The sequence below is a fragment of the Anomaloglossus baeobatrachus genome, chromosome 8 (assembly GCF_048569485.1).
Source record: "Anomaloglossus baeobatrachus isolate aAnoBae1 chromosome 8, aAnoBae1.hap1, whole genome shotgun sequence".
NCBI lineage: Eukaryota > Metazoa > Chordata > Amphibia > Anura > Aromobatidae > Anomaloglossus > Anomaloglossus baeobatrachus.
In genome coordinates this window covers 195,767,676-195,791,341 of record NC_134360.1, presented here as the reverse complement: position 1 = coordinate 195,791,341, position 23,666 = coordinate 195,767,676, and the positions used below count along the sequence as shown (strand labels likewise).

General features: G+C 50.2%; 1 protein-coding gene across 1 annotated transcript in view; it reads left to right on the top strand.

Annotated features, from left to right (window-relative positions):
- Positions 1-23,666, top strand: part of ABCA4 (ATP binding cassette subfamily A member 4) — a 295,790-nt gene that overhangs the window by 98,827 nt on the left and 173,297 nt on the right. Inside the window, exon 14 of the mRNA XM_075322132.1 lies at positions 7,069-7,291. Within this exon, the coding sequence (XP_075178247.1) occupies positions 7,069-7,291 (223 nt within the window). The remainder of the gene's footprint in view (positions 1-7,068; positions 7,292-23,666) is intronic.

Here is a 23,666-nt window from a genome sequence, read left to right as displayed (position 1 = left end):
TATTGTACAATCTGCCCTCCCATGCAATATCCACCTCCTTCTTGGTTATGGGTCCCCAACTACATGGTGTTGCCTACATCAGCTAATTAAAATCCTAGGTACACTCTCCACCACACCCACCAGACACACCAGTGGACGTCCTGAGTGGAATAGGGTCGCCCACTTGGGGGATTGGTTAAGGGGAGGTCAGGAGTGTCAGGAGAGGGGAGTTGTGTTGGAAGTGAAAGAGAGAGGAGGTCAGCAGCAGGGCTCCTAGGAAGTTGTCTTGGTGGCAGACGGTGGTCTGGGCCTAGAGGAGCTGGACCCCTGGTCGCAGGGGATCGTGGCAAGGGACACGGAACTGTCGAGGAGGACAGCCGGCGGCCTTGCACCATCACCGGGCTGAGACCAGGACACGACGGGGTACGTGTACCCTAGGTCAGGGAGTAGCTTCAGGCAACCTGACAATTTACCCGACGAGAACAGAGCCTTCAAGATCCGTTCTCCACCCGCTCCAGAATCGGAGTACTAGCACAACGAGGGGGATAGGACTTTCCCCTCAAACGGTCCAGAACATCCCAAGCGTGAACCCTGAGTGCAAGCTCCCACACTTAGCCATAGTGGGGAGCGGGACCCGGCAAGTTCCATACTACCGGAACCAACAGAGAAGTAAACTTAGTGCCAGGAGGCAGGTCACGGATCACCAGGCAGCACCATTGGGGACGGGACCCAAACTAGCTCCCCTCAGTGGCAGCGATATCCAGAACTTTGGTTTATCCAGTTGTCGATATCAGCTTAATGGACTGAGTGAGTACGCAAGTGACCCCCTTCACACCCAACTGCACTCATCCTTACCATCACCGAGTCCCGGGGCATTCCCCCCTACCCGTGGAGGGTTCTAACATCTGGCTGCCCCATTCCATCACTCCCGGGTACTCCCAACTGCAGCGGTGGTACTCCAAATTACCACATACCACGAGTGGCATCACGAACTTTATAAAATCCCTTGTAAATAACCCCCCTTCATTTGAGTGGCTGCACGACCCCCGGGTCTGGAGACCCTCGAGCCACCGAGCACCCGGATCCGAGCAGCTTGGCTGCTGGCACGGGGGCGGTACAACTGTCTTATATTATTTTTTTGCCCCAAAAAATGTGCTAGGACTTATTTGCAGGGTACATTTCATTTTTTGGAAAACACGGGTTGGGGTACGTTTACCCCCCAAAAAAAGGCAGACACCGCCCAGGAGAATCATACTTACCACACCCTGAACATCTGCGTCACTCCCAGGTTCTCCTGTGATCCACAGCGGATGCTCCCAGCATTTATTTGGGTGTGCCACGGCAGTCCTCCCCTGCTAACAGCCAGCACTCAAACACACATCAGATTACAGGAACATCATACTCACATATACAGTATATACACACACACACACACACACAAACATCTGGTGATACCGGACTGCTTCCAGCTGGCAGCACTGTGAAACACAAGGATGTGGAACACGAGGACCTGCAGTGGAACACATCGATGCATTTCCCTGCAGGTCCTCGATACGTTCAACCGCAGGTCCTCGCTTTCCACTGCGTCCCAGGTCCCTGGAGCAGTACTGTATCACCGAATGTGTATGTGTGTGTGCGTTCCACCGCAGGTCCTCGATGCGTTCCACCACAGGTCCTCACGTTCGAGGTCTGATTAATATGATTGTGGGGTCTCTCTTCTATCTTTCAAGTGTCCTGCAGGATTTTTTTTTACTTTTTTAGCTGTATGGACACTTCATTATTGAACTAGAACTATTTCTTGTTTTCGGGTTAGGACTTATATTTAAGCCTTAAGGGGGCTTTACACGCTACGACATCGCTAATGCGAAGTCGTTGGAGTCACGGAATTGGTGACGCACATCCGGCCGCTGTAGCGATGCCGTTGCGTGTGACACCTATGAGCAATTTTGCATCGTCGCAAAAACGTGCAAAATCGCTCATCGGTGACATGGGGGTCCATTCTCAAATATCGTTACTGCAGCAGTAACGAAGTTGTTCCTCGTTCCTGCGGCAGCACACATCGCTCCGTGTGACACCGCAGGAACGAGGAAGCTATCCTTACCTGCCTCCCGGCCACAATGCGTAAGGAAGGAGGTGTGTGGGATGTTACGTCCCGCTCATCTCCGCCCCTCCGCTTCTATTGGGCGGCGGTTCAGTGACGCAGCTGTGACGCTGAACGAACCGCCCCCTTAGAAAGGAGGCGGTTCGCCGGTCACAGCGACGTCGCTAGGCAGGTAAGTATGTGTGACGGCTCTGGGTGATGTTGTGCGGCACGGGCAGCGATTTGCCCGTGTCGCACAACAGATGGGGGCGGGTACCCACCCTAGCGATATCGGGACCGATATCGCAGTGTGTAAAGCGGCCTTTACTCTAAAAAGGCACAAAATTCCTGCTAGGGCTTATTTTCGTGGTAGGGCTTATCTCTGGCAAAAATGATAGAAATACGGTTTATGTGTGATTAAATAAACTTGCTGGACTTTTAAATGAAGGTGTTCCTGTGTGCTACTTCAAAGAAGCAAGCTACAGTTAGGTCCAGAAATATTTGGACAGTGACACAATTTTCGCGAGTTGGGCTCTGCATGCCACCACATTGGATTTGAAATGAAACCTCTACAACAGAATTCAAGTGCAGATTGTAACGTTTAATTTGAAGGTTTGAACAAAAATATCTGATAGAAATTGTAGGAATTGTACACATTTCTTTACAAACACTCCACATTTTAGGAGGTCAAAAGTAATTGGACAAATAAACCAAACCCAAACAAAATATTTTTATTTTCAATATTTTGTTGCGAATCCTTTGGAGGCAATCACTGCCTTAAGTCTGGAACCCATGGACATCACCAAACGCTGGGTTTCCTCCTTCTTAATGCTTTGCCAGGCCTTTACAGCCACAGCCTTCAAGTCTTGCTTGTTTGTGGGTCTTTCCGTCTTAAGTCTGGATTTGAGCAAGTGAAATGCATGCTCAATTGGGTTAAGATCTGGTGATTGACTTGGCCATTGCAGAATGTTCCACTTTTTTGCACTCATGAACTCCTGGGTAGCTTTGGCTGTATGCTTGGGGTCATTGTCCATCTGTACTATGAAGCGCCGTCCGATCAACTTTGCGGCATTTGGCTGAATCTGGGCTGAAAGTATATCCCGGTACACTTCAGAATTCATCCGGCTACTCTTGTCTGCTGTTATGTCATCAATAAACACAAGTGACCCAGTGCCATTGAAAGCCATGCATGCCCATGCCATCACGTTGCCTCCACCATGTTTTACAGAGGATGTGGTGTGCCTTGGATCATGTGCCGTTCCCTTTCTTCTCCAAACTTTTTTCTTCCCATCATTCTGGTACAGGTTGATCTTTGTCTCATCTGTCCATAGAATACTTTTCCAGAACTGAGCTGGCTTTATGAGGTGTTTTTCAGCAAATTTAACTCTGGCCTGTCTATTTTTGGAATTGATGAATGGTTTGCATCTAGATGTGAACCCTTTGTATTTACTTTCATGGAGTCTTCTCTTTACTGTTGACTTAGAGACAGATACACCTACTTCACTGAGAGTGTTCTGGACTTCAGTTGATGTTGTGAACGGGTTCTTCTTCACCAAAGAAAGTATGCGGCGATCATCCACCACTGTTGTCATCCGTGGACGCCCAGGCCTTTTTGAGTTCCCAAGCTCACCAGTCAATTCCTTTTTTCTCAGAATGTACCCGACTGTTGATTTTGCTACTCCAAGCATGTCTGCTATCTCTCTGATGGATTTTTTCTTTTTTTTCAGCCTCAGGATGTTCTGCTTCACCTCAATTGAGAGTTCCTTAGACCGCATGTTGTCTGGTCACAGCAACAGCTTCCAAATGCAAAACCACACACCTGTAATCAACCCCAGACCTTTTAACTACTTCATTGATTACAGGTTAACGAGGGAGACGCCTTCAGAGTTAATTGCAGCCCTTAGAGTCCCTTGTCCAATTACTTTTGGTCCCTTGAAAAAGAGGAGGCTATGCATTACAGAGCTATGATTCCTAAACCCTTTCTCCGATTTGGATGTGAAAACTCTCATATTGCAGCTGGGAGTGTGCACTTTCAGCCCGTATTATATATATAATTGTATTTCTGAACATGTTTTTGTAAACAGCTAAAATAACAAAACTTGTGTCACTGTCCAAATATTTCTGGACCTAACTGTAAGTGAGTAACAATACATCCAGTACACGTGATAACAAAATGTTGTATTTTGAGAAATTCTATTTAAGGTGAGACAAAATTATCTTGTCAGCAGGTAGACTGGAGTCTGACATGAGTTACTTGTGATGTCCGCATTTTACTATCCTATCTGGGCGTTTCTACAGTAGAGAATCTGGCCTTAGTCAAACATACAAAAACATACTACTCAGATACCAAAGTGCTCTGCATATTTGTTGGTGGAGTCATAAATGTAACCTAAGCTCGCAAACAATCTGACCTCTTACATAGAAAGGGTAAAAAAAAGTCTACTCAAGAATGCTCAATCTGTTATTTTCTTTGCTGATCCAGAGAAAGGAAATAATATACTGTATAGTATCCATATATTGGCTCTAATATAACAGATAAAAAGTCCTGGTTCCAAATTCAAGAATCAAGTAATATACACGGATCAACTATAAGATCAATGATAAGTGAATTGAACATTGATTATCTCATTATGGTGGCTCCTGCCAAGAGTTTATAGTAGTCAGCAAGTGAGCAGTTATTGGAATGGATGAGTTGGAGGCCGGAATATGTACAAGTGTGTGAATCGAGGTGACTTTGACAATAGCCATATTGTGATGGCTAGATGTGTGGGTCAGAGCGTCACCAAAATGCCAGGTGTTGTTGGGTGTTCCCAGTAAGCAGTGCTTGGTACCTACCAAAAGTGGACCAAAGAAGGACAATGTCACAATTCCGATGTGCAGAACATTCTGTATCGCTCTGCTATGCTGCTATGCTCTCCTGCAGAGCCAGTATTTGTTGCTATGGTGCAATGTTTTGCAGGATGAATGCTTTGCTGGTTGTTTAATGCTGGTCCTGGGAGGTGCTCTTGCAGATGCATCTCGTTCCCGGTGATTGCTCAGCTTCATTAAGGAGCATGTTAGCTCAGGACGCGGCTAGTCATTATTCCTGGTTACAGTTGTGCTGTTGTCTCCCGTGGTGCTCAGTGTTCAGATCTTGGTCTCTCGACTACGAACTGCTGTTTACCCGTCTCTGCCTGTCTTCCCCTGTTTTTGTTGTGACTTACTGGCTTCTAACCTCTGACTTCCTCCTGACCACGTCCCCGCCTGCTTCTTATATTCTGTATATACTCTCCTAGAACCAAGACCTTCGGCTTGTATCTTGACCTCATCTCTGTTTGCCCACCGTGAACTGTCGTGCCCTCCTGGTTTGATCTCGACCTGTCTGACTACCTCTACATTTACTGCATACAAGTAGTGTCTAGCACCACCTTGTGACAGTCATCACAGAAAACCAGTAAACTAGCAAAAGGGTTATGACTAGAGATGAGCGGACTCGTTGAAGGTCAGTTCAGCTGGTTCAGCTGGACTTTAGATAAAGTTCAATTTGGGACTCGGACTTGACCTGAACCCCAATGGAAGTCACTAATTACGTTTTTTTTGTAAGGTCTGTGTTTGGTACAAACGCCAAACACCGAACCTCGAGTTCGCCCCTCTCTAGTTATGGCATCTAAGGGGCACTTTGCACACTACGACATCACAGGTGCAATGTTGGTGGGGTCAAATCGAAAGTGATGCACATCCGGCCTCGCTGTCGATATCGTAGTGTGTAAAGCCTTTTTGATACGATTAACGAGTGCAAAAGTGTCGTAATCGTATCATCGGTGTAGCGTCGGTCATTTCCATGATTTGGAAATGACCGATGTTACGATGTTGTTCCTCGTTCCAGCGGCAGCACACATCGCTGTGTGTGAAGCCGCAGGAGCGAGCTACCTGCGTCACGGCTGCCAATGCGGAAGGAAGGAGTTGGGTGGGATGTTTACGTCCCACTCATCTCCGCCCCTCCGCTTCTATTGGCCGCCTGCCGTGTGACGTCGCTATGACGCCGCACGACCCGTCACGCTTAATAAGGAGGCGGGTCACCGGCCAGAGCGACGTCGCAGGGCAGGTGAGTGCATGTGAAGCTGTCGTAGCGATAATATTCGCTACGCCAGCTATCACCATATCGCAGCTGCGACGGGGGCGGGGACTATCGCGCTTGGCATCGCAGCATCGGCTTGCGATGTCGTCGTAGTGTGCAAAGGGCCCTTAAGACTCATTAACAAACCAGGAAAGCAAAAATCAGCCTGCATGGGCTAACCCAACAGGGAATCTGTCACGTTGTACATACAATCCGATCTGTGGACAGCATGGTACAGACATGGAGAAACTGCATAGGATAATATATGGATTTGTTGGAAAGTTTCAGAAAAACCTGTTGTTTCTTCATTGAAATCCTTAATTTTTATATGTATATGAGTCCAATGGTCCTACTCAGTGATGGACAGCTTTCTCTACATGCACAGTCATATAGGAAAGACTGTCAATCACTGAGAAGGACCGCCCACTGGACTCAGACCTACAAACACCAGAGATGTCAATGAAGAAAATGGAAGTTTTATTGAAACTTTTGCCACAAAAAAGTAAAAGATTCTGACCACCAAATTCCTCTTGCTCTATAAAATCCTGCCTGCAGAAGAGATACCATTTTTAACATGACAGGTTTTCATTAACGGGCTTGTCTCATTATTTTAAAATTATTGTAATCTGTTTGAAAATTACAAAGTGCTTGTAAAAACACACAGAGACTTAGCGATCTACATGCTATTAACAATCCTCTCTGTTCCCAGTAATAGTTATACTCATATAATTAGTGTCTAGGACGTATTGTTGGTTTACAAGCTTCATGGTCTTCGTAACTGGCCAGACTGGTCTCCAGTCTATGGCATGCAGCTATCATGTGAGCTAAGGAAACCAAAGATCATTTCCATGACCAGTACCTATGGTTTATTATTGTCATGATATGACATATTATTTTTATTTTCTCATTGCAGGTTCATGATAACACTGAATCGTTGCTTTCCCATTTTCATGGTGCTGTCTTGGATATATTCCATCTCCATGCTGGTGAAAGATATTGTTCTAGAAAAGGAACTGCGTCTGAAAGAAACCATGAAGAACTTGGGGGTTACTAATGAAGTCATTTGGTTCACATGGTTCATAGACAGTTTTAGTGTTATGACTCTTAGCACATTTCTTCTCACAATTGTGATTGTGGTAAGTCCCAAACTTCATCATGTTTTTGGTGTCTAAACCTTTTTTTTTTGCAAGACATAATATAGTCTTCTGTCGTCTTATCTGGTGCCTGCTGCGGATATAAGCAATTAGCCTCATTTATCCGGAGGTGACGCATTATATTGTCGCAGTGCCACCTACTGGAGAAGTGTCTGACAATGTTTTTCCAATTCCTACTGTGTGTCTGAGCAGGAAATGGTCCCCAAGCACTTCATGAGTGCACCTGCTTTCTCATAATGTACACTCAAACTAATCAGAAAAATGCAATTAAATGTACTAGGATGCAGCGGGGTGCTTCCACCACTGACTTAGGAGCGACATATTGTCTGATGAACATACTACTATGCAGTTATAACACCAGGAATATCACAGATGGTATGTCATTTCTGCACCAAAATCAAGTCTATTGGCAGGATAAACACAGCATTTTTTTATGCATTTTTTATTATTAATTATTATTATTATTTTATTTACTTTCATTTTTTTTATGTGTTGCATTTTTTTTTCTGTTCATTAGAATGGGTGAAAAAATGCTGCAAAGACACTGAAAGAATTGACATGTTGCAGATTTGCAACTGCTTCGATTTGTAAGGAAGAACAAAGCAACATGTGTATAAGATTTCAGAAATCTTATTCACTTTGCTGGGACAGTAAAACACTTGAGTTTTTTGCACGAAAAGTGCAACATGTAAACAAACCCAGAGCGTTACTAAATCCTGCCACTCGGGTCTAAATCACATCACATATGAAAGTGACCTGAGACGGTAAGAGGTATTGCCTTTTTTCTCCTTGCTTGGTTAATTGACAAAACCATGAAACACATGTTCTCTGGAGTACATGTTGTGGTGCATGTTAATGTATATGGAGCACCCCAAGGGGCCTGCGGAATACTCGTCACCGGGCCGGTGAGGGTCAGGGGATGTCACGGGTGGCCCTGCTATGTTTCATGACCCCGAGGTGTCCACGAAGGGATGGAGGATGGGATGATGGTGGGGAGATGAGGATGAAGGGGTTGAGGAGGTTAGGAGTCGTTGTCTTGTGATGCCACCTGTGGGGTGCAGCCTGGGATTCGCCGCCGCTGCGTGTGCTGTCCTCTGGGGTGGATGGTGTCGCAGCTCAGATGGTTCGGCTCCCCACAGGAAGAGCCATGCCCCAGGGAAGGATGACAGGGGTGGTAGAGGCCGGTGGCGCCAGAGAGCAGGGCAACGGCACTGGCAATGATGGGCTGACACAGTGGATGCTGTTCAAAGTCTTTTACTCACTGTTAAGTCGTCACCCTCGGAGTGCCGGTTTGATCCCGGGTAGTTTAGATACCACCACCGGTGTTGTGAAGTGTGAAACCTTCCTTCCTTGCGCTCTGTAGTGTGGATCCCCGTGGCGTGAAGCTGCTTGGGGACTCCAGTGTCCTTGGGTTTAGTTCCCGTCCCGTTCGCAGGCAGTGCGAATCAAATATGGGCCTGACCATGGCCTTGACTTCTGACTATATATGCTGCTGTGCCCCGTGACCTCTGTGGTAGGCAATGGGACATAAAATCCCCCTTCCCGGCAGATTCTAATGGCAAAAAGTGGAGTGTACGCCACCCTAGGGCTCTGCACCCTGAACTGCGCTGGTGCTGAGGGAGCTATTGCACTCTACCTCCAGCTACCATGTTGCTCCTGTGTCTCACCAGTTCCACTAGTCATCTCCTGCTTCTTCCAGTCAGAGCGGCCCTGAGGACTAAGACACACAGCATGAAAATCGGTGCGAGTGAAGTGCGATAAAAAAATCGCATTCCACTCGAACCAATATTAGTATATGAGTCAGCACACATGAGCGATAATTTTCTCAGCCCTAATCGGACAGAGAAAACAATCACAGCATGCTGCGAGTGTAATGTGATCATTGTTTCTCTCGCACCCATTCAAGTCTATGGGGCGAGAGAAAAATCGCACTGCACTCGCGGTACACCGGTGTACCGCGAGTGCAGTGCGAGAATGGCAATAGCTGGCTACGGAGGAGAGAGGGAGATAAATCCCTCCCCTCCGCAGCACCGGCCCACCCCTCCTCAGTGCCAGCCCGCTCCTCCTCAGTGCCAGCCCACCCCCGCAGCTGAGGTCCGCTCGCACGATCATACCTCAGTCACAGGGACACTCGCATGACACTCGGCTCTGCTGTACTGTCAGCGTGAGCAGAATGTCATGTGAGGGGATTGCAGTAATCCCCGTGTGACCCCAGCCTAACTGAGGAAGTTCTAAAGCACTCTCCTCAGCGGCCGTGTTCTTCTTTGTCCCAGACTATTCTGAGGTAAAAGTCTGTGTGTTCTCTCTCTTCCCTCATGCTGCCCCCAGCTTACAGATGACTCACCAGTGGCTGGGAAAGTCCTGTTACCATGGTGACTAATTGTAGCCCAGTTCCAGAGGGAAAGCACCTAAAGTGTGTGTTGTGTAAGTGATGAACACCAGTGGTTAACCTCTTCCTTACCCGTAATGAGTACTGCACATTAAATGAGATGCAATACCCTGTAGCGACTGAAGCCTTAGAGGCGCTACATATACACTGCAGCACACCTTAAGGCCTGCAACACACATCCGTGCCGCCGGCACGTGTTTGTCATTTTTTACACGTACCGGCGGCACGGAGACACGTTCAGCAATGCTACCCTATTGTAGCAGGCACACACACGTAAAACCACACGGAACGTGTGTCCGTGTGCGTTTGTACGTGTGTGCGTTTTTCAAAGCGCTGACATGTCAGTGTTTTCTCCCGCAGCACGGGTGTCACACGGCCCGCACCCGTACCACACGAGTGTAGTGTGGATGCGGTCCCGTGTGACACGCGCCGGAGAAAACACACGTGTCAGTGAAAAAAAAAAAAAACATTAACTCACCTTCTCCAGCCCTCCTGTCTCTGCCGCTGCTGCCTCTTGCTGCCGACCGCCGCTCATTATTCTCATTAAATAATCACTTCACTGCCTGGCAGCAGCGGGGAGACGGGAGGGCTGGAGACCGAGGATCAGCACCACGGACAGCAGCGCGGACATCAGGAAGGACCAGGTGAGTATGTTAATTACCGGTTCTACGTGTGCTATCGCGGATAGCACACGTAGAACACACGTGTCCCGCACGTACCAGAGACACGTATTTACCTGCACGCAACACGCAGGGGAAATACGTGTCTCTCGGCACGTGCGTGAATTTCACGTGAGTGTGGCAGAGGCCTAAAACCTACTCCACAGCTAGATATTAAATAAGGATTTTCAAAAATTGCAAGTTATCCCCCTATCCAGACATTGTCCGTAGGACTGCTGGAAATACCCCAATGCTGCTTTCTCCAGCAGTCCCATAGACACTAAAAGGAGTGGAGGCTGAGCATGAGTGCAACTGCTCCATTCAAGATAAGTATTTGTATAGGCTAATTTTTCAGGGTTCCCAAGCCATATTCTCAGTTTAGGATGAGGATCTTAGCTATCAAAGTGCCAATTGGACCAAAAATCTCAGAAAGAGCTGAGGTTTAAATTTTTAAAGCACAGGTTATATTGAATATCTCCTCACAAAACTATATATCTACTCAGCACCCCCTGACCTATAACTTGGTGTCTGCAGATTGGATGCCATTTTCATGGTGACAAGTTCGCTGTAGGCTATGTGCCGACGGGAGATTAAGGCTGCTTTCACACATCCGCTTTTTGCTGTGCGGCACAATCCGGCTCTTTGCAGAAAAAACGCAACCGTTTATTTTCCCGCCGGTTGCGTTTTTTCCACATAGACTTTCATTAGTGACGGATTGTGCCGCATGGCCTTGCGTTCGGTCCGTTTTTTGCCGGATGCAGCATATTTAGCCCATGCAGTGGCCGGATGGAACGTTGCCTGGCACGTTTTTTTGTCCGTAAAAAAAAAACGCATCGCGCCGCATCCGGCCGATGCGGTGCTTTTTCCAATGCATACCTATGGATGCCGGATGCGATTCGGCAAAAACCGCATCCGGCCACCGCATGCGGTTTTTTGCACTACGCATGCTCAGTAGCGTGCCGCAACCGGCAAAAACTGGACGGGCCGCATGTAAAAACTTATGCAAAGGATGCGGTTTTTTCGCCGCATCCGTTGCATAGGTTTTAGACCCGGATTTAGCCGCACTGCTAAAACCAGATGTGTGAAAACAGCCTAAACTTGCAGATTTATCCGCGGAAAATCCGCGGATTTTCTGGATTTTCCAGATAAATCCGCACGTTTCAGCATGTACAGACACTCCCCATGTTATCATATGGGACATGGGGAGTGCTGTGTCCATGCTGCGGATACGTACGGCTGCGTAATATGCTGCGGATGTCCCGTCGCCGCATGTAATTGCATGTCAATTATTTCTGCGACTTTACCTGCGGAAATCCCGGCCCTCCACTATGGAGATAGAGGCCGGGACGTCCACAGGTAAGCCGCATGAATGCCCGCAGGTTTACCGCAGCTATTTTGCTGTACTACCGCAGCTAAAAATAGCTGCGGATTCCAGTGAGCAGCTTCGGGAAACCTGCGGATGTACTTGCAGATATTTTCGCAGGTACAAACTTCTGTGAGCACATAGCCTTAGGGGTACTTTGCACACTATGACATCACAAGCCGATGCTTGCGATGCCGAGCACGATAGTCCCCGCCCTCGTCGCAGCTGCGATCTCTTGTGATAGCTGCCGTAGTGAACATTATCACTACGGCAGCTTCACATGGACTTACCTGCCTTGCGACGTCGCTCTTTCCGGCGACCCGCCTCCTTCCTTAGGGGGCGGGTCGTGCGGCATCACAGCGATGTCACGCGGCAGGCGGCCAATAGAAGCGGAGGGGCGGAGATTAGCGGGACGTAAACATCCCGCCCACCTCCTTCCTTCCGCATAGCCGGCGTGAGCTGCAGGACGCAGGTAGGAGATGTTCCTCGCTCCTGCTGCTTCACACACAGCGATGTGTGCTGCCGCAGGAACGAGGAACAACATCGTAACATCGGTCCTTCCGAAATTATGGAAATGACCGACGCTGCACCGATGATATGATTTTGACGCTTTTGCGCTCGTTAATCGTATCAAAAACGATTTACACACTCCGATATCGACAGCGACGCCGGATGTGCGTCACTCTCGATTTGACCCCACCGACATCGCACCTGCGGTGTCGTAGTGTGCAAAGTACCCCTTAGGGTCAGCACACACGGCGAGTAATAAGGAGCGAGTGGAATGTGATAAAAAAAATCGCATTGCACTCGGACCAATATTACTATTATTATGTGGCAGCTCCCATGAGCAACTGTTTTCTCAGCCCTAATCGGACCAAGAAAACAGTCGCAGCATGCTGTGGGTGGAATGCGATCTTGTTCCACTCGCATCCATTAAAGTCTGGGGCGAAAGAAACATCGCACTGCTCTCGCGTTACACCGGTGTAACGCAAGAGCAATGCTATTCTTGCATCAGCCGGCAACGGAGGAGATAGGAAGATAAATCCCTCCCTCCACTCCGCAGCACCAGCCTTCCCCTCTGCGGCGCTGGCCCTCCTCTCTGCAGCTGTGGTCTGATTGCACGATCGGACCACAATTACATGACACTTGTGTTCCACCCCGCGCATGGCTGCAGCCGAGCCACTCGGATCCGGGCTCGTTGGTGGGTGGCTCGAGCGCCTCCAGACCCGGGGTCACTTCGCTCTGAAAGGGGATGCTGGTGTGACGCCCTGGGCAAGCCAGGGGTCACAGGTCATGACACCACCACACACTACACCCCGGATAGGTACACCAAAGCTACACAAAAATCCTTGTTGCCTTCCTCCAGGGGCTGATGTCCACACCAGGGGGTGGGCCAGGCGGTTGGCTCCGCCCACCGAGGAGTTCACAGCCCTGGAGGCGGGAAAACCAGGGAGATCAGTTTAGGGCAAGTAAGAGTTAAGAGTGAAGTGGTAGAGGAGCAAGAGAGAGGAGAAAAGGTGGAAGAGAAAGTGACAGTTGAGAAAGCCTGAAGTTGGTCCGGGTGTGTGCCCCGGACTGAGAACAGCAAGGTTAGCAGACGGCGGTGACTGTCTGCAGGAGAGGCTGCTTGGAGGTTGCCGAAAGGACCGTGGACGGGTGGTGGCCCAGCGGTACCGGAACGGTATACGAAGAGAAGCCAGCACCATTGGCAGGGGCCTTTCGGATCCCGGCAAGGCTAGGAGTCACCATGAATTTGCCAAATCCGTCAGTGAAGGGGACCTCTGGGTCTTCCAACAACCAAGTCCCGATTGAAGGCAACAGTCCAACCGTTAGAGAGAGACTCTGCCACCGCCAAGGCACCAGTTTCTCAGGGCCAGCTCCTGCGGGCAAAGAGGGGCTCCTCCGGCACATATCCAAGCCGGGGAGCGGGTTACCGGTGGGAACCCATCGCTACCAACATAGACTTAGGTGCAGGAAAAGGGACCGTCCCCGTCAACTACTGGGGAAAAGCAACAGCAGCCGTCCGTGGGAACCGTCTTTCCAGCCGTGTGTTTTACCGAGAACTGTGTCCCCGTCTCAGGCTGAGTGAGTACCACAGTGCCGTGAGGCACAGCGCTGCCCCTGCGTCCCGCACCCCCACCAAGCCCTGCACCGGCCCCGCCATCCCTCATCCCCCAACTCATCACTGGGCCCCGGGACGACCACCCCCTACCCACGGAGGGGAGAACCAACAACTTTGCTGCTCCCTGTCATCGCTCCCGGGATCCCCATACAGAGCAACGGTGGTGTCTACACAATCATCACAACCGTGGGTGGCGTCACGGACAATAAACTATCCCAAAAACCAAACCCCTTTCACTCACGGGCGAGGAGCGCCACTCGAGTCCCGGGGATCCGGCCCATCGCTCGAGCCACCGAGCAGCGGCAGGCCGCAGCAGCAGCGGCGGCCGCACCCGAGCAGTGGGAGAGCGCAGCGTCCCCTCCTTCGCCCGCGACAACTTGGATTCACGAACAGGATCTTACCGCTCTGCCGTTGGGTAGAGGTGCGCCTTGTGACCGCCGGAGGTGTCCGGCCGGAAAATTTCAGAAGTGACCATCTTTGGCGCGAAGAGTTCCCGCTCGAGCGTCTTTTTGAGTAGCGGAGGCGCGAAGGCCAAAACCCCGCCCCGATAGAGGAGGGGCCGGAAAGAGGCTAAGGGGGACGAAATGGCGACTGAGCATATGTAGCGCGCGGCTATACAAGCAAGGACGCTGGGACCCTGCGGTTTGCTGAGCCTCGCAAAAAGATGTCTGTTCCACCTAGCTACACGGAGGCTACCGAGCCGGTGCCCGGGACAGCGGCATGGCTGAGGGCCCGAACGGCAGGGATCTGCCGACACTACCGGAGCCAGATCTGCAGGCTGATGGAACAGTGGACCGCGGAGGTGGAGGATGCAGCTGCAGTTGCACGAGTGTATGGAATGGAGGCCATGATGGAGGAGCTGGTGAGTGACCCACGCCCCCTGTCCCCCCGAGGGACCGGCCGCTGCGGCTGAGGGACCCGGTCTACCCCTGGCCCCCACGCCACCTCCGTCCTCCTTGCCCGTGCACCGCACTGCGCCTGGCCCGTCGGGCGTACACCCCTTCGTGACAGTGGCCGAGAGAGTAGCAAGCCTGGAGGCTACGGCAGCTGGCGGCAACCCGCCTGGCGCAGGGACGGACGATAGTGATTCCGGGCCTGACACCGAGCCCGTGTCGGAAGAAGATGAAGGAGTCGTCGCTCTGCATGGCATGGAGGCCACATATATCCCCCGGAGTGGAAATAACGGGTATCGGGCGGCCCTTCCTCGCCGTGCTTGCTATGCACTGGAGGGGCTGGTGCCCGTGTTCTTCCACCCAGAGCCGGGTGAGGGGGACGAAAGTGCACAGTAAAGGCAGCGGAGCACCGTTACACCATCCCCGTTGGGACCACCAGTGTGTGTTTAAAGTTAAAAGTTTTGAAAGAGAAAAATGAAAGTGATCAACTGATGGAGTAACCTGATTGTCAGCACCGTGATTGAACCGGCCGTTGCCGGCATTGTTGTCCCCGTAGGGACCCTTCAAAAAGTTGCATAGGGAACTCTCTATGAACAGGCCCGAGAACTTGCAGGGCAACCACAAACGTTAGTGGCTTGTAAATAAAAATGTTTGGTTGCAGCTAACCGTTACCGCCTCCGGAGAGGCAGGTTGGAGGGAGGGCCCGCAGTGGAGCAGGCTGGGGCCCAGCCACCACCAGAACCGGTGGCTACCCTCTGGAGGGGAAGGACAGATCCCGCTCGGGTAACTGGTTCAGGACTGGGGTCAAGGGGTGCTGCCTGTTTCTTAAAGGCAGCATCAGGGCCAGGTTACTTGGGTGGGAGAGAGCGGCAGTAGCAACCGTTAAAATGTTACCGTAACGTTTAAGAAAAGTGCCTCCCGCTGTGGGATGAAGTTATTATACTTGTTATGTTTTTATCTTTTTTCAGAAAAATAAGACCGGTGTTGGACGGGCAGCCCGCGGACGGTTTGCATTTTGCTAAGGGGGAATGTGACGCCTTGGGCAAGCCAGGGGTCACAGGTCATGACACCACCACACCCTACACCCCGGATAGGTACACCAAAGCTACACAAAAATCCTTGTTGCCTTCCTCCAGGGGCTGATGTCCACACCAGGGGGTGGGCCAGGCGGTTGGCTCCGCCCACCGAGGAGTTCACAGTCCTGGAGGCGGGAAAACCAGGGAGATCAGTTTAGGGCGAGTAAGAGTTAAGAGTGAAGTGGTAGAGGAGCAAGAGAGAGGAGAAAAGGTGGAAGAGAAAGTGACAGTTGAGAAAGCCTGAAGTTGGTCCGGGTGTGTGCCCCGGACTGAGAACAGCAAGGTTAGCAGACGGCGGTGACCGTCTGCAGGAGAGGATGCTTGGAAGTTGCCGAAAGGACCGTGGACGGGTGGTGGCCCGGCGGTACCGGAGCGGTATACACAGAGAAGCCAGCACCATTGGCAGGGGCCTTTCGGATCCCGGCAAGGCTAGGAGTCGCCGTGAATTTGCCAAATCCGTCAGTGAAGGGGACCTCTGGGTCTCCCAACAACCAAGTCCCGATTGAAGGCAACAGTCCAACCGTTAGAGAGAGACACCACCACCGCCAAGGCACCAGTTTCTCAGGGCCAGCGCCTGCGGGCAAAGAGGGGCTCCTCCGGCACATATCCAAGCCGGGGAGCGGGTTACCGGTGGGAACCCATCGCTACCAACATAGACTTAGGTGCAGGAAAAGGGACCGTCACCGTCAACTACTGGGGAAAAGCAACAGCAGCCATCCGTGGGAACCGTCTTTCCAGCCGTGTGTTTTACCGAGAACTGTGTCCCCGTCTCAGGCTGAGTGAGTACCACAGTGCCGTGAGGCACAGCGCTACCCCCGCGTCCCGCACCCCCACCAAGCCCTGCACCGGCCCCGCCATCCCTCATCCCCCAACTCATCACTGGGCCCCGGGACGACCACCCCCTACCCACGGAGGGGAGAACCAACAACTTTGCTGCTCCCTGTCATCGCTCCCGGGATCCCCATACAGAGCAGCGGTGGTGTCTACACAATCACCACAACCGTGGGTGGCGTCACGGACAATAAACTATCCCAAAAACCAAACCCCTTTCACTCACGGGCGAGGAGCGCCGCTCGAGTCCCCGGGATCCGGCCCATCGCTCGAGCCACCGAGCAGCAGCAGGCCGCAGCAGCAGCAGTGGGAGAGCGCAGCGTCCCCTTCTCCGCCTGCGACACTGGCGCTTTTGGTGGGGGGTTAGGTAGGTGCACGGCCGGGGCCGCGCTTGAGTTCGTGACGCCACCCACGGGATGTGGTGAAGGTAGACACCACCGCTGCAGTTACGGGGCACCCGGGGGAGATGGTTATGCAGCAAGATGTTAACCGCTCCGTGGGCAGGGATGATAACTCCAGGACCCATTGGGGGTAGTAGCTGGGCGGTGCAGGGCGGTGCATGGCCGGATGGCACTGTTGTACTCACTTATTGACACACACAAGTCTCTGGTAAACCAAGTTGATGGTGGTCGGTGCCCGCAGCCGTCTGCGTCTGGTCCCCCACCCGGTTCGGTGGTCTTGGCCTTTCTCCTGCACCGTGTAGTATCTTTGGGCTGCCTGCGCTTCAGCGACAGGAGTCTGGTCCCCGGCTGTATATATGTCGGGAGAGCCCTTTTGCCCGCAGACGCTGGCCCGTGGGATCTCTCTGCCTGTGCGGTGGCTTTCTATCCCCTTCGGTGGGCTGTTGTCTTCAGTCAGCACTTGGGTGGGAAAGGACCTTTAGTCCAGACCGCAATCAGTTAATTAACTCAGTCCAGTGGGTTCTAGACCTCGTTTCAGGGTCTGAGTACCCCCCTGTGTGCTCCGGTTTCCGAATTAGTTCCCCAGGTCGGTACCGGCCGGCCACTACCCTGTCCCGGTCCACCACGGTTCCACCGAGCCATCTTCCTGGCTCCTGCAGGCTAAGGCCACCATCTGCCTCCTAGCCAAAGGTGCCCAGGCTCCAACCCCGGCACCTGTCAGACTCCTCTAACTCCTGTACTGACTAACGACTGTTTGACTACTGACTACTGTTTTCCCGCCTCAGGCTCTCTGGACTCCTCGGTGGGCAAGGCCAACCGCCTGGCTCCGCCCCCTGGTGTGTCCATTAAGCTCTGAGGGAGGAGACTAGGTTTTTATGGTTGGCTGGTGTTACCTTATTGGGGGACAGGTGTAATGCGGGGGTCTATTTGTGACTACCTGGCTAGTCCAGGGCGTCACACTTGCATAACATTCGGCTCCTGCTGTGCTGCGAGTGTTTGCCAAGTGTCATGCAAGCACTCGCACAAATCCCCATGTGGCCTGAGCCTTAAGGTCTAATTCCAAAAACATACTGATAGGGACCTTAGATTGTGAGGCACAATGGGGACAGTGTTGCCAATGTATGTAAAGCGCTATGGAATTAATAGCGCTATATAAATGAATAAATATTATTATTATTATTATTATTATTCAAAGGTAGCACTATAAAGCTACATGTAGACGTTGAGGATTTGGTGAGTTTGTAAGCCAAAACCAGGAGTGGGTAAGAAATACAGAAGTGGTGAACATGTTTATTATTACATTTTTCCTCTGATTCACAGGTCTACAAAAAAACTTTTTGCAGGTGCCAAGGTTTTTTTTAATGGATTTAGGGTATTTTGAGTGTGCTGAATGAAAAAAATCCCATTACTTTTGCTGAATTGGTTCTAGTTTTTGAGATAATGGACATCCCCAATGCGACTTGTGTGTGAAAACAAATCCAATAGCTTTTATTCTGTTTTTTGACTCTTTAACAGTGTCTTAGGTAATGAAATATCCCATATAATTATTTTGAGTTTTAATTTGTAGAATTCAAAATACATACAAGGCTATAAAAGCGACTTTTAAGAGCCAGAATTCGGCTGTTAATTTGCTGAGGAAAGAAGTTGGCTATAGTAAAAGTAGAAGTCGGCTACAGTAAAAGTTTGGCAAACCAGTCTTGGTTTATAACCAAAAAGTTCTGTCATAATAAGTATATAAATACATGAAAAATTATGACTTCATCAAGAAGAGCCGGCTTCAATAATCCTGATGTATTCTGCTGCATCTGTGTAGAGTACATGGTTGAAAAACCAACAAGAACTATCCCAGACTTTAGGGGGCTTTACACACTACGACATCGCTAATGCGGAGTCGTTGGGCTCACGGATTTTGTGACGCACATCTGGCCGCATTAGTGATGTTGTTCGTGGGACACTGATGAGCGATTTTGCATCATCGTAAAAACGTGCAAAATCGCTCATCGGTGACATGGGGATCCATCCTCAATTATCGTTACTGCACAAGTAACAAAGTTGTTCGTCGCTCCTGCGGCAGCACACATCGCTATGTGTGACGCTGCAGGAACGAGGAACCTCTCCTTACCTGCCGTCGGCCACAATGCGGAAGGAAGGAGGTGGGCGGGATGTTACGTCCCGCTCATCTCCGCCCCTCCGCTTCTATTGGGCGGCGGTTCAGTGACGCTGCTGTGACGTCGCTGTGACGCTAAACGAACCGCACCCTTAGAAAGGAGGTGGACCACCGGCCACAGCGATGTCGCTAGGCAGGTAAGTATGTGTGACGGCTCTGGGCGATGTTGTGCGCCACGGGCAGCGATTTGCCCGTGTCACACAACAGATGGGGGCGGGTACCCACACTAGCGATATCGGGACCGATATCGCAGCGTGTAAAGCCCACTTCAGTGCATTGAGTATACCTGGGTTATTTTGGAGTATAGCTTGGAGTCCAGGATTAGTCTTGGGCCCCACATATGGTTTGCAAACCATTTGTGGAGAACCTACCACAGAGGACAAATGGTGAAAGAAAAAGTTTAAACTTTGGTGTGCCAATGGTATGGAGAGAACCGAAAAGCCACCATGAGGATTGTAATTTTTGTGTTGTAAAGATTAAAGGCTTTACTTGTTATAAGAAAGCTTGGTGGGATTATCCTGATTGGTAATCAGAAAGACCACCTATCCCACATGGCTATGATGTTCCCATACCAGTATATACCAGATGACCAGACCCTCTATGGTCAGACTCAGAACGAAGCAGGAATTGGAGTGTATGGCAGGGAGTAGCAGTGGAAGGGACTTTGAGGGAAGCTCTTTAAGGCCTCAACCATTAAAAGAACTTAATGACCTGATTTGAGACTTAAATCTGTCTAAGCAAGCATCTGAATTTTAAGCATCCAGACTTGGTGAACAAAATTTTATAAAGGTGGAAGTTAAAATTACAGCCTATCGTAAAAGAGAAGAGAGGCTTCTCCCATATTTCAGCGAAGATGAAAACTTTGTATACTGCAATGATATCCAAGGAGTTGTACTTCAAGTAGGACTGACGGAATATCGTCCAGAAGACTGGCGTCTTTTTATAGACAGCTCTAGTAGAAGCTTCAAATGTGTTCTCTTGTACAATGGCAAAGTTTGTGTCTCTTCCCATTGCACATTCAACAAAACGTAAAGAAGAATATAAATAGGTAAATATTATATTACAAAGAATCCATAATTATAAACATCAGTGGTTGATTTGTGTTGATCTGAAGATGGTGAACTTCTTGTTTAGACAGCAATCTGGATACACAAATACCCATGCTTCATGTGCCTCTGGGATGGCAGGGCAAAGCAAGATCAATATACAAAAGTGTTATGGCCGTCAAGAGAAGAAATGATTGTTGGCGATGCAAATATCATCAACAAACCACTGGTGGGCAGGAACAAAATCACTCTCCCACCACCTCATATTAATCTAGGATTAATGAAGCAATTTGTTAGGGCTAGGCACAAATCGAGTAATTGCTTCAAGTACATTTGTAGATCAATCCCTGGACTGAGCATTGAGAAACTAAAAGCTGGAATCTTTCATGGTCCTCATATTCATAAACTCATGAGCGATTCCAATTTTACCACATGCATGAATGACACTGAGGATTCCGCCTGGAAGAGTTTTGTCTCTGTGGCAAAATACTTCTTGGATAATCACAGACCAGACAATTATGAAGAATTGGTGCAAGATATGCACGCTAACTTCAGAAATGTGGGAGTTAACAGGGTTGTCCACTACTAGGACAACTCCTTCTGATTCCATGTTTACCCCTGGTAAAATAATAAAATCTATACTCCCCTCCCATACTGTTGACCTTCCAGCAGTGCTTCAGTTTGCGGTGCCGGGGCTCTTGTGGGGGTTCTGACATCACACGAGCCCCGTGTCCAATCACAGCTGGCTTCTGTCTCCCCACCTTCAGCCCAAATGAGTTAATCAATTGGAAATGAGTGAAGCGGCTGCGATCACTTCCTGTTGATTGCTCATTTGGTCCAAAGGCGGGGAGACAGAAGCTGGAGCTGATTGGACCCGAGGCTCACCTTATATCACAACATCACGTGAGCATGGGTACCGCGAGCCGTGGCACAGCTGGAAGGGTGACAGGAGGTGAATGTAGGCCTTATTATTTTACCTGGAGGAAACATGTGGAATAAGAAGGGGTTGTCCTAGTAATGGACAACCCCTTTAATATGAGCATAAAGATGCACAGTCTCCGTAGCCATTTAAACAGACTTCGAGATAACCTTGGAGACTTCATCGTGGAACCAGACAAGAGGTTCCACCAGGATATGAAGGTGATGAAGGAGAGATATCAGAATAGATGGGACATAGAGATGATGGCAGATGGGATATACACATGATGGCAGATGGGACACACACATGATGGCAAACGGGACATAGACATGGCAGATGGGATGTACATATGATGGCAGGCGGGACATACACATAATAGCATATGGGACATGCACATGATGGCAGATGGACATACACATGATGGCAGATGGGGTGTACACATGATGACAGACAGGACAAACACATGATGGCAGATGGGACACACACATGATGGCAGATGAGATATACACATGATGGCAGATGAGATATACACATGATGGCAGATATGACATACACATGATGGCAGACGGGACACACATATAATGGCAATAATTGCAGATGAGACATACACATGATGGCATACAGCATATGCACATGATGGCAGATGAGACATACACATGATGGCAGATGAGACATACTCATGATGGCAGACGAGACACACACATGATGGCAGATGTGACATACACATGATGGCAGATGAGACATACAAATGATGGCAGATGAGACATACACATGATGGCAGATGAGACATACACATGATGGAAGATGAGACATACACATGATGACAGATGAGACATACTCATGATGGCAGACGGGACACACACATGATGGCAGACGGGACATACACATGATGGCAGATGAGACATACACATGATGGCAGATGAGACATACACATCATGGAAGATGAGACATACACATGATGACAGATGAGACATACTCATGATGGCAGATGAGACATACACATGATGGAAGATGAGACATACACATGATGACAGATGAGACATGCTCATGATGGCAGACGGGACACACACATGATGGCAGATGAGGCATATACATGATGGCAGATGAGACATACACATGATGGCAGATGAGACATACACATGATGGCAGATGAGACATAGGGGCACTTTGCACACTACGACATCGCAAGCCGACACTGCGATGCCGAGCACGATAGTCCCCGCCCCCGTCGCAACTTGTGATAGCTGCTGTAGCGAACATTATCGCTACGGTAGCTTCACATGGACTCACCTGTCCTGCGACCGTCATTCTGGCCGGCGACCCCCCTCCTTATTAAGGGGCCGGGTCGTATGGCGTCACTGTGATGTCACACGGCAGGCGGCCAATAGGAGCGGAGGGGCGGAGATGAGCGGGATGTAAACATCCCGCCCACCTACTTCCTTCCGCATATCCTACGGAAGCCGCAGTGACGCCGGTAGATGTTCTACGCTCCTGCGGCTTCACACACAGCGATGTGTGCTGCCTCAGGAACGAGGAACAACATCGGACCGTCGCGTCAGCGTAATCATGGATTACGCCGACGCTGCACCGATGATACGATTACAACGCTTTTGCGTTCGTTAATCGTATCATCAAGCCTTTACACACTACGATGTCGCATGCGATGCCGGAAGTACGTCATTTTCAATTTGACCCCACCGACATCGCACCTGCGATGTCGTAGTGTGCAAAGCCCGCCATACACATGATGGCAGATGAGACATACACATGATGGCAGATGAGACATACACATGATGGCAGATGAGACATACTCCTGATGGCAGACGGGACACACACATGATGGTAGATGAGACGCACATGTGAAGCCCCTCCAGTGTTGTGTCGGTGCATTACCTTCAGGGACTCCACGTGGATGGAACAGTCTGGTCACAGGTAGGAAACCTTCTTTTAGGATTGTCGTGACGCCACTCTCAGAATTGCGGTCAGTGGGGACCGCCACTGCAGATTAAGGGATGCCTGGGGCTGATGGTGGGTGCAGTCAGTTGTAATAGCCTCCTGAGAGTGAGGCAAGCCCCAGGGCCCTGTGTAAGTGTGTGGAACCACAAGGCGCAGAATAACTCAACACAAGCAGAATGTCTTTCAGGGGTTTTACTCACTGTTGATGGCAGGGTGAGTAACCCGGGCGTAGCTGGGATGAACCAGGCTGGAACCAGGCGTCCTTCAGGCTGACTTGTGAGGGTGGCTACTGACTCGCCTTCCTTAGCCCTCTGTTGTTTGTGGTAACCCCGACTTGCAGTCCCTATGGGGGTCACCCAGGGAAGTTACTGCTCCCCTCGTTTCGGCCCGTTTGCTTGTAGCCTGGACCAGGTCACTCCGGCTGCTTGCCTCCTGTGAACTATGGGCCCTCGCTTTGCTACGTGGCTGCGGACTCTGTGGTGTTGTCTTGGGGGTGTAAAGTGCCCCCTCAAGCAGGTTTGGCAAGGGAAAGGTG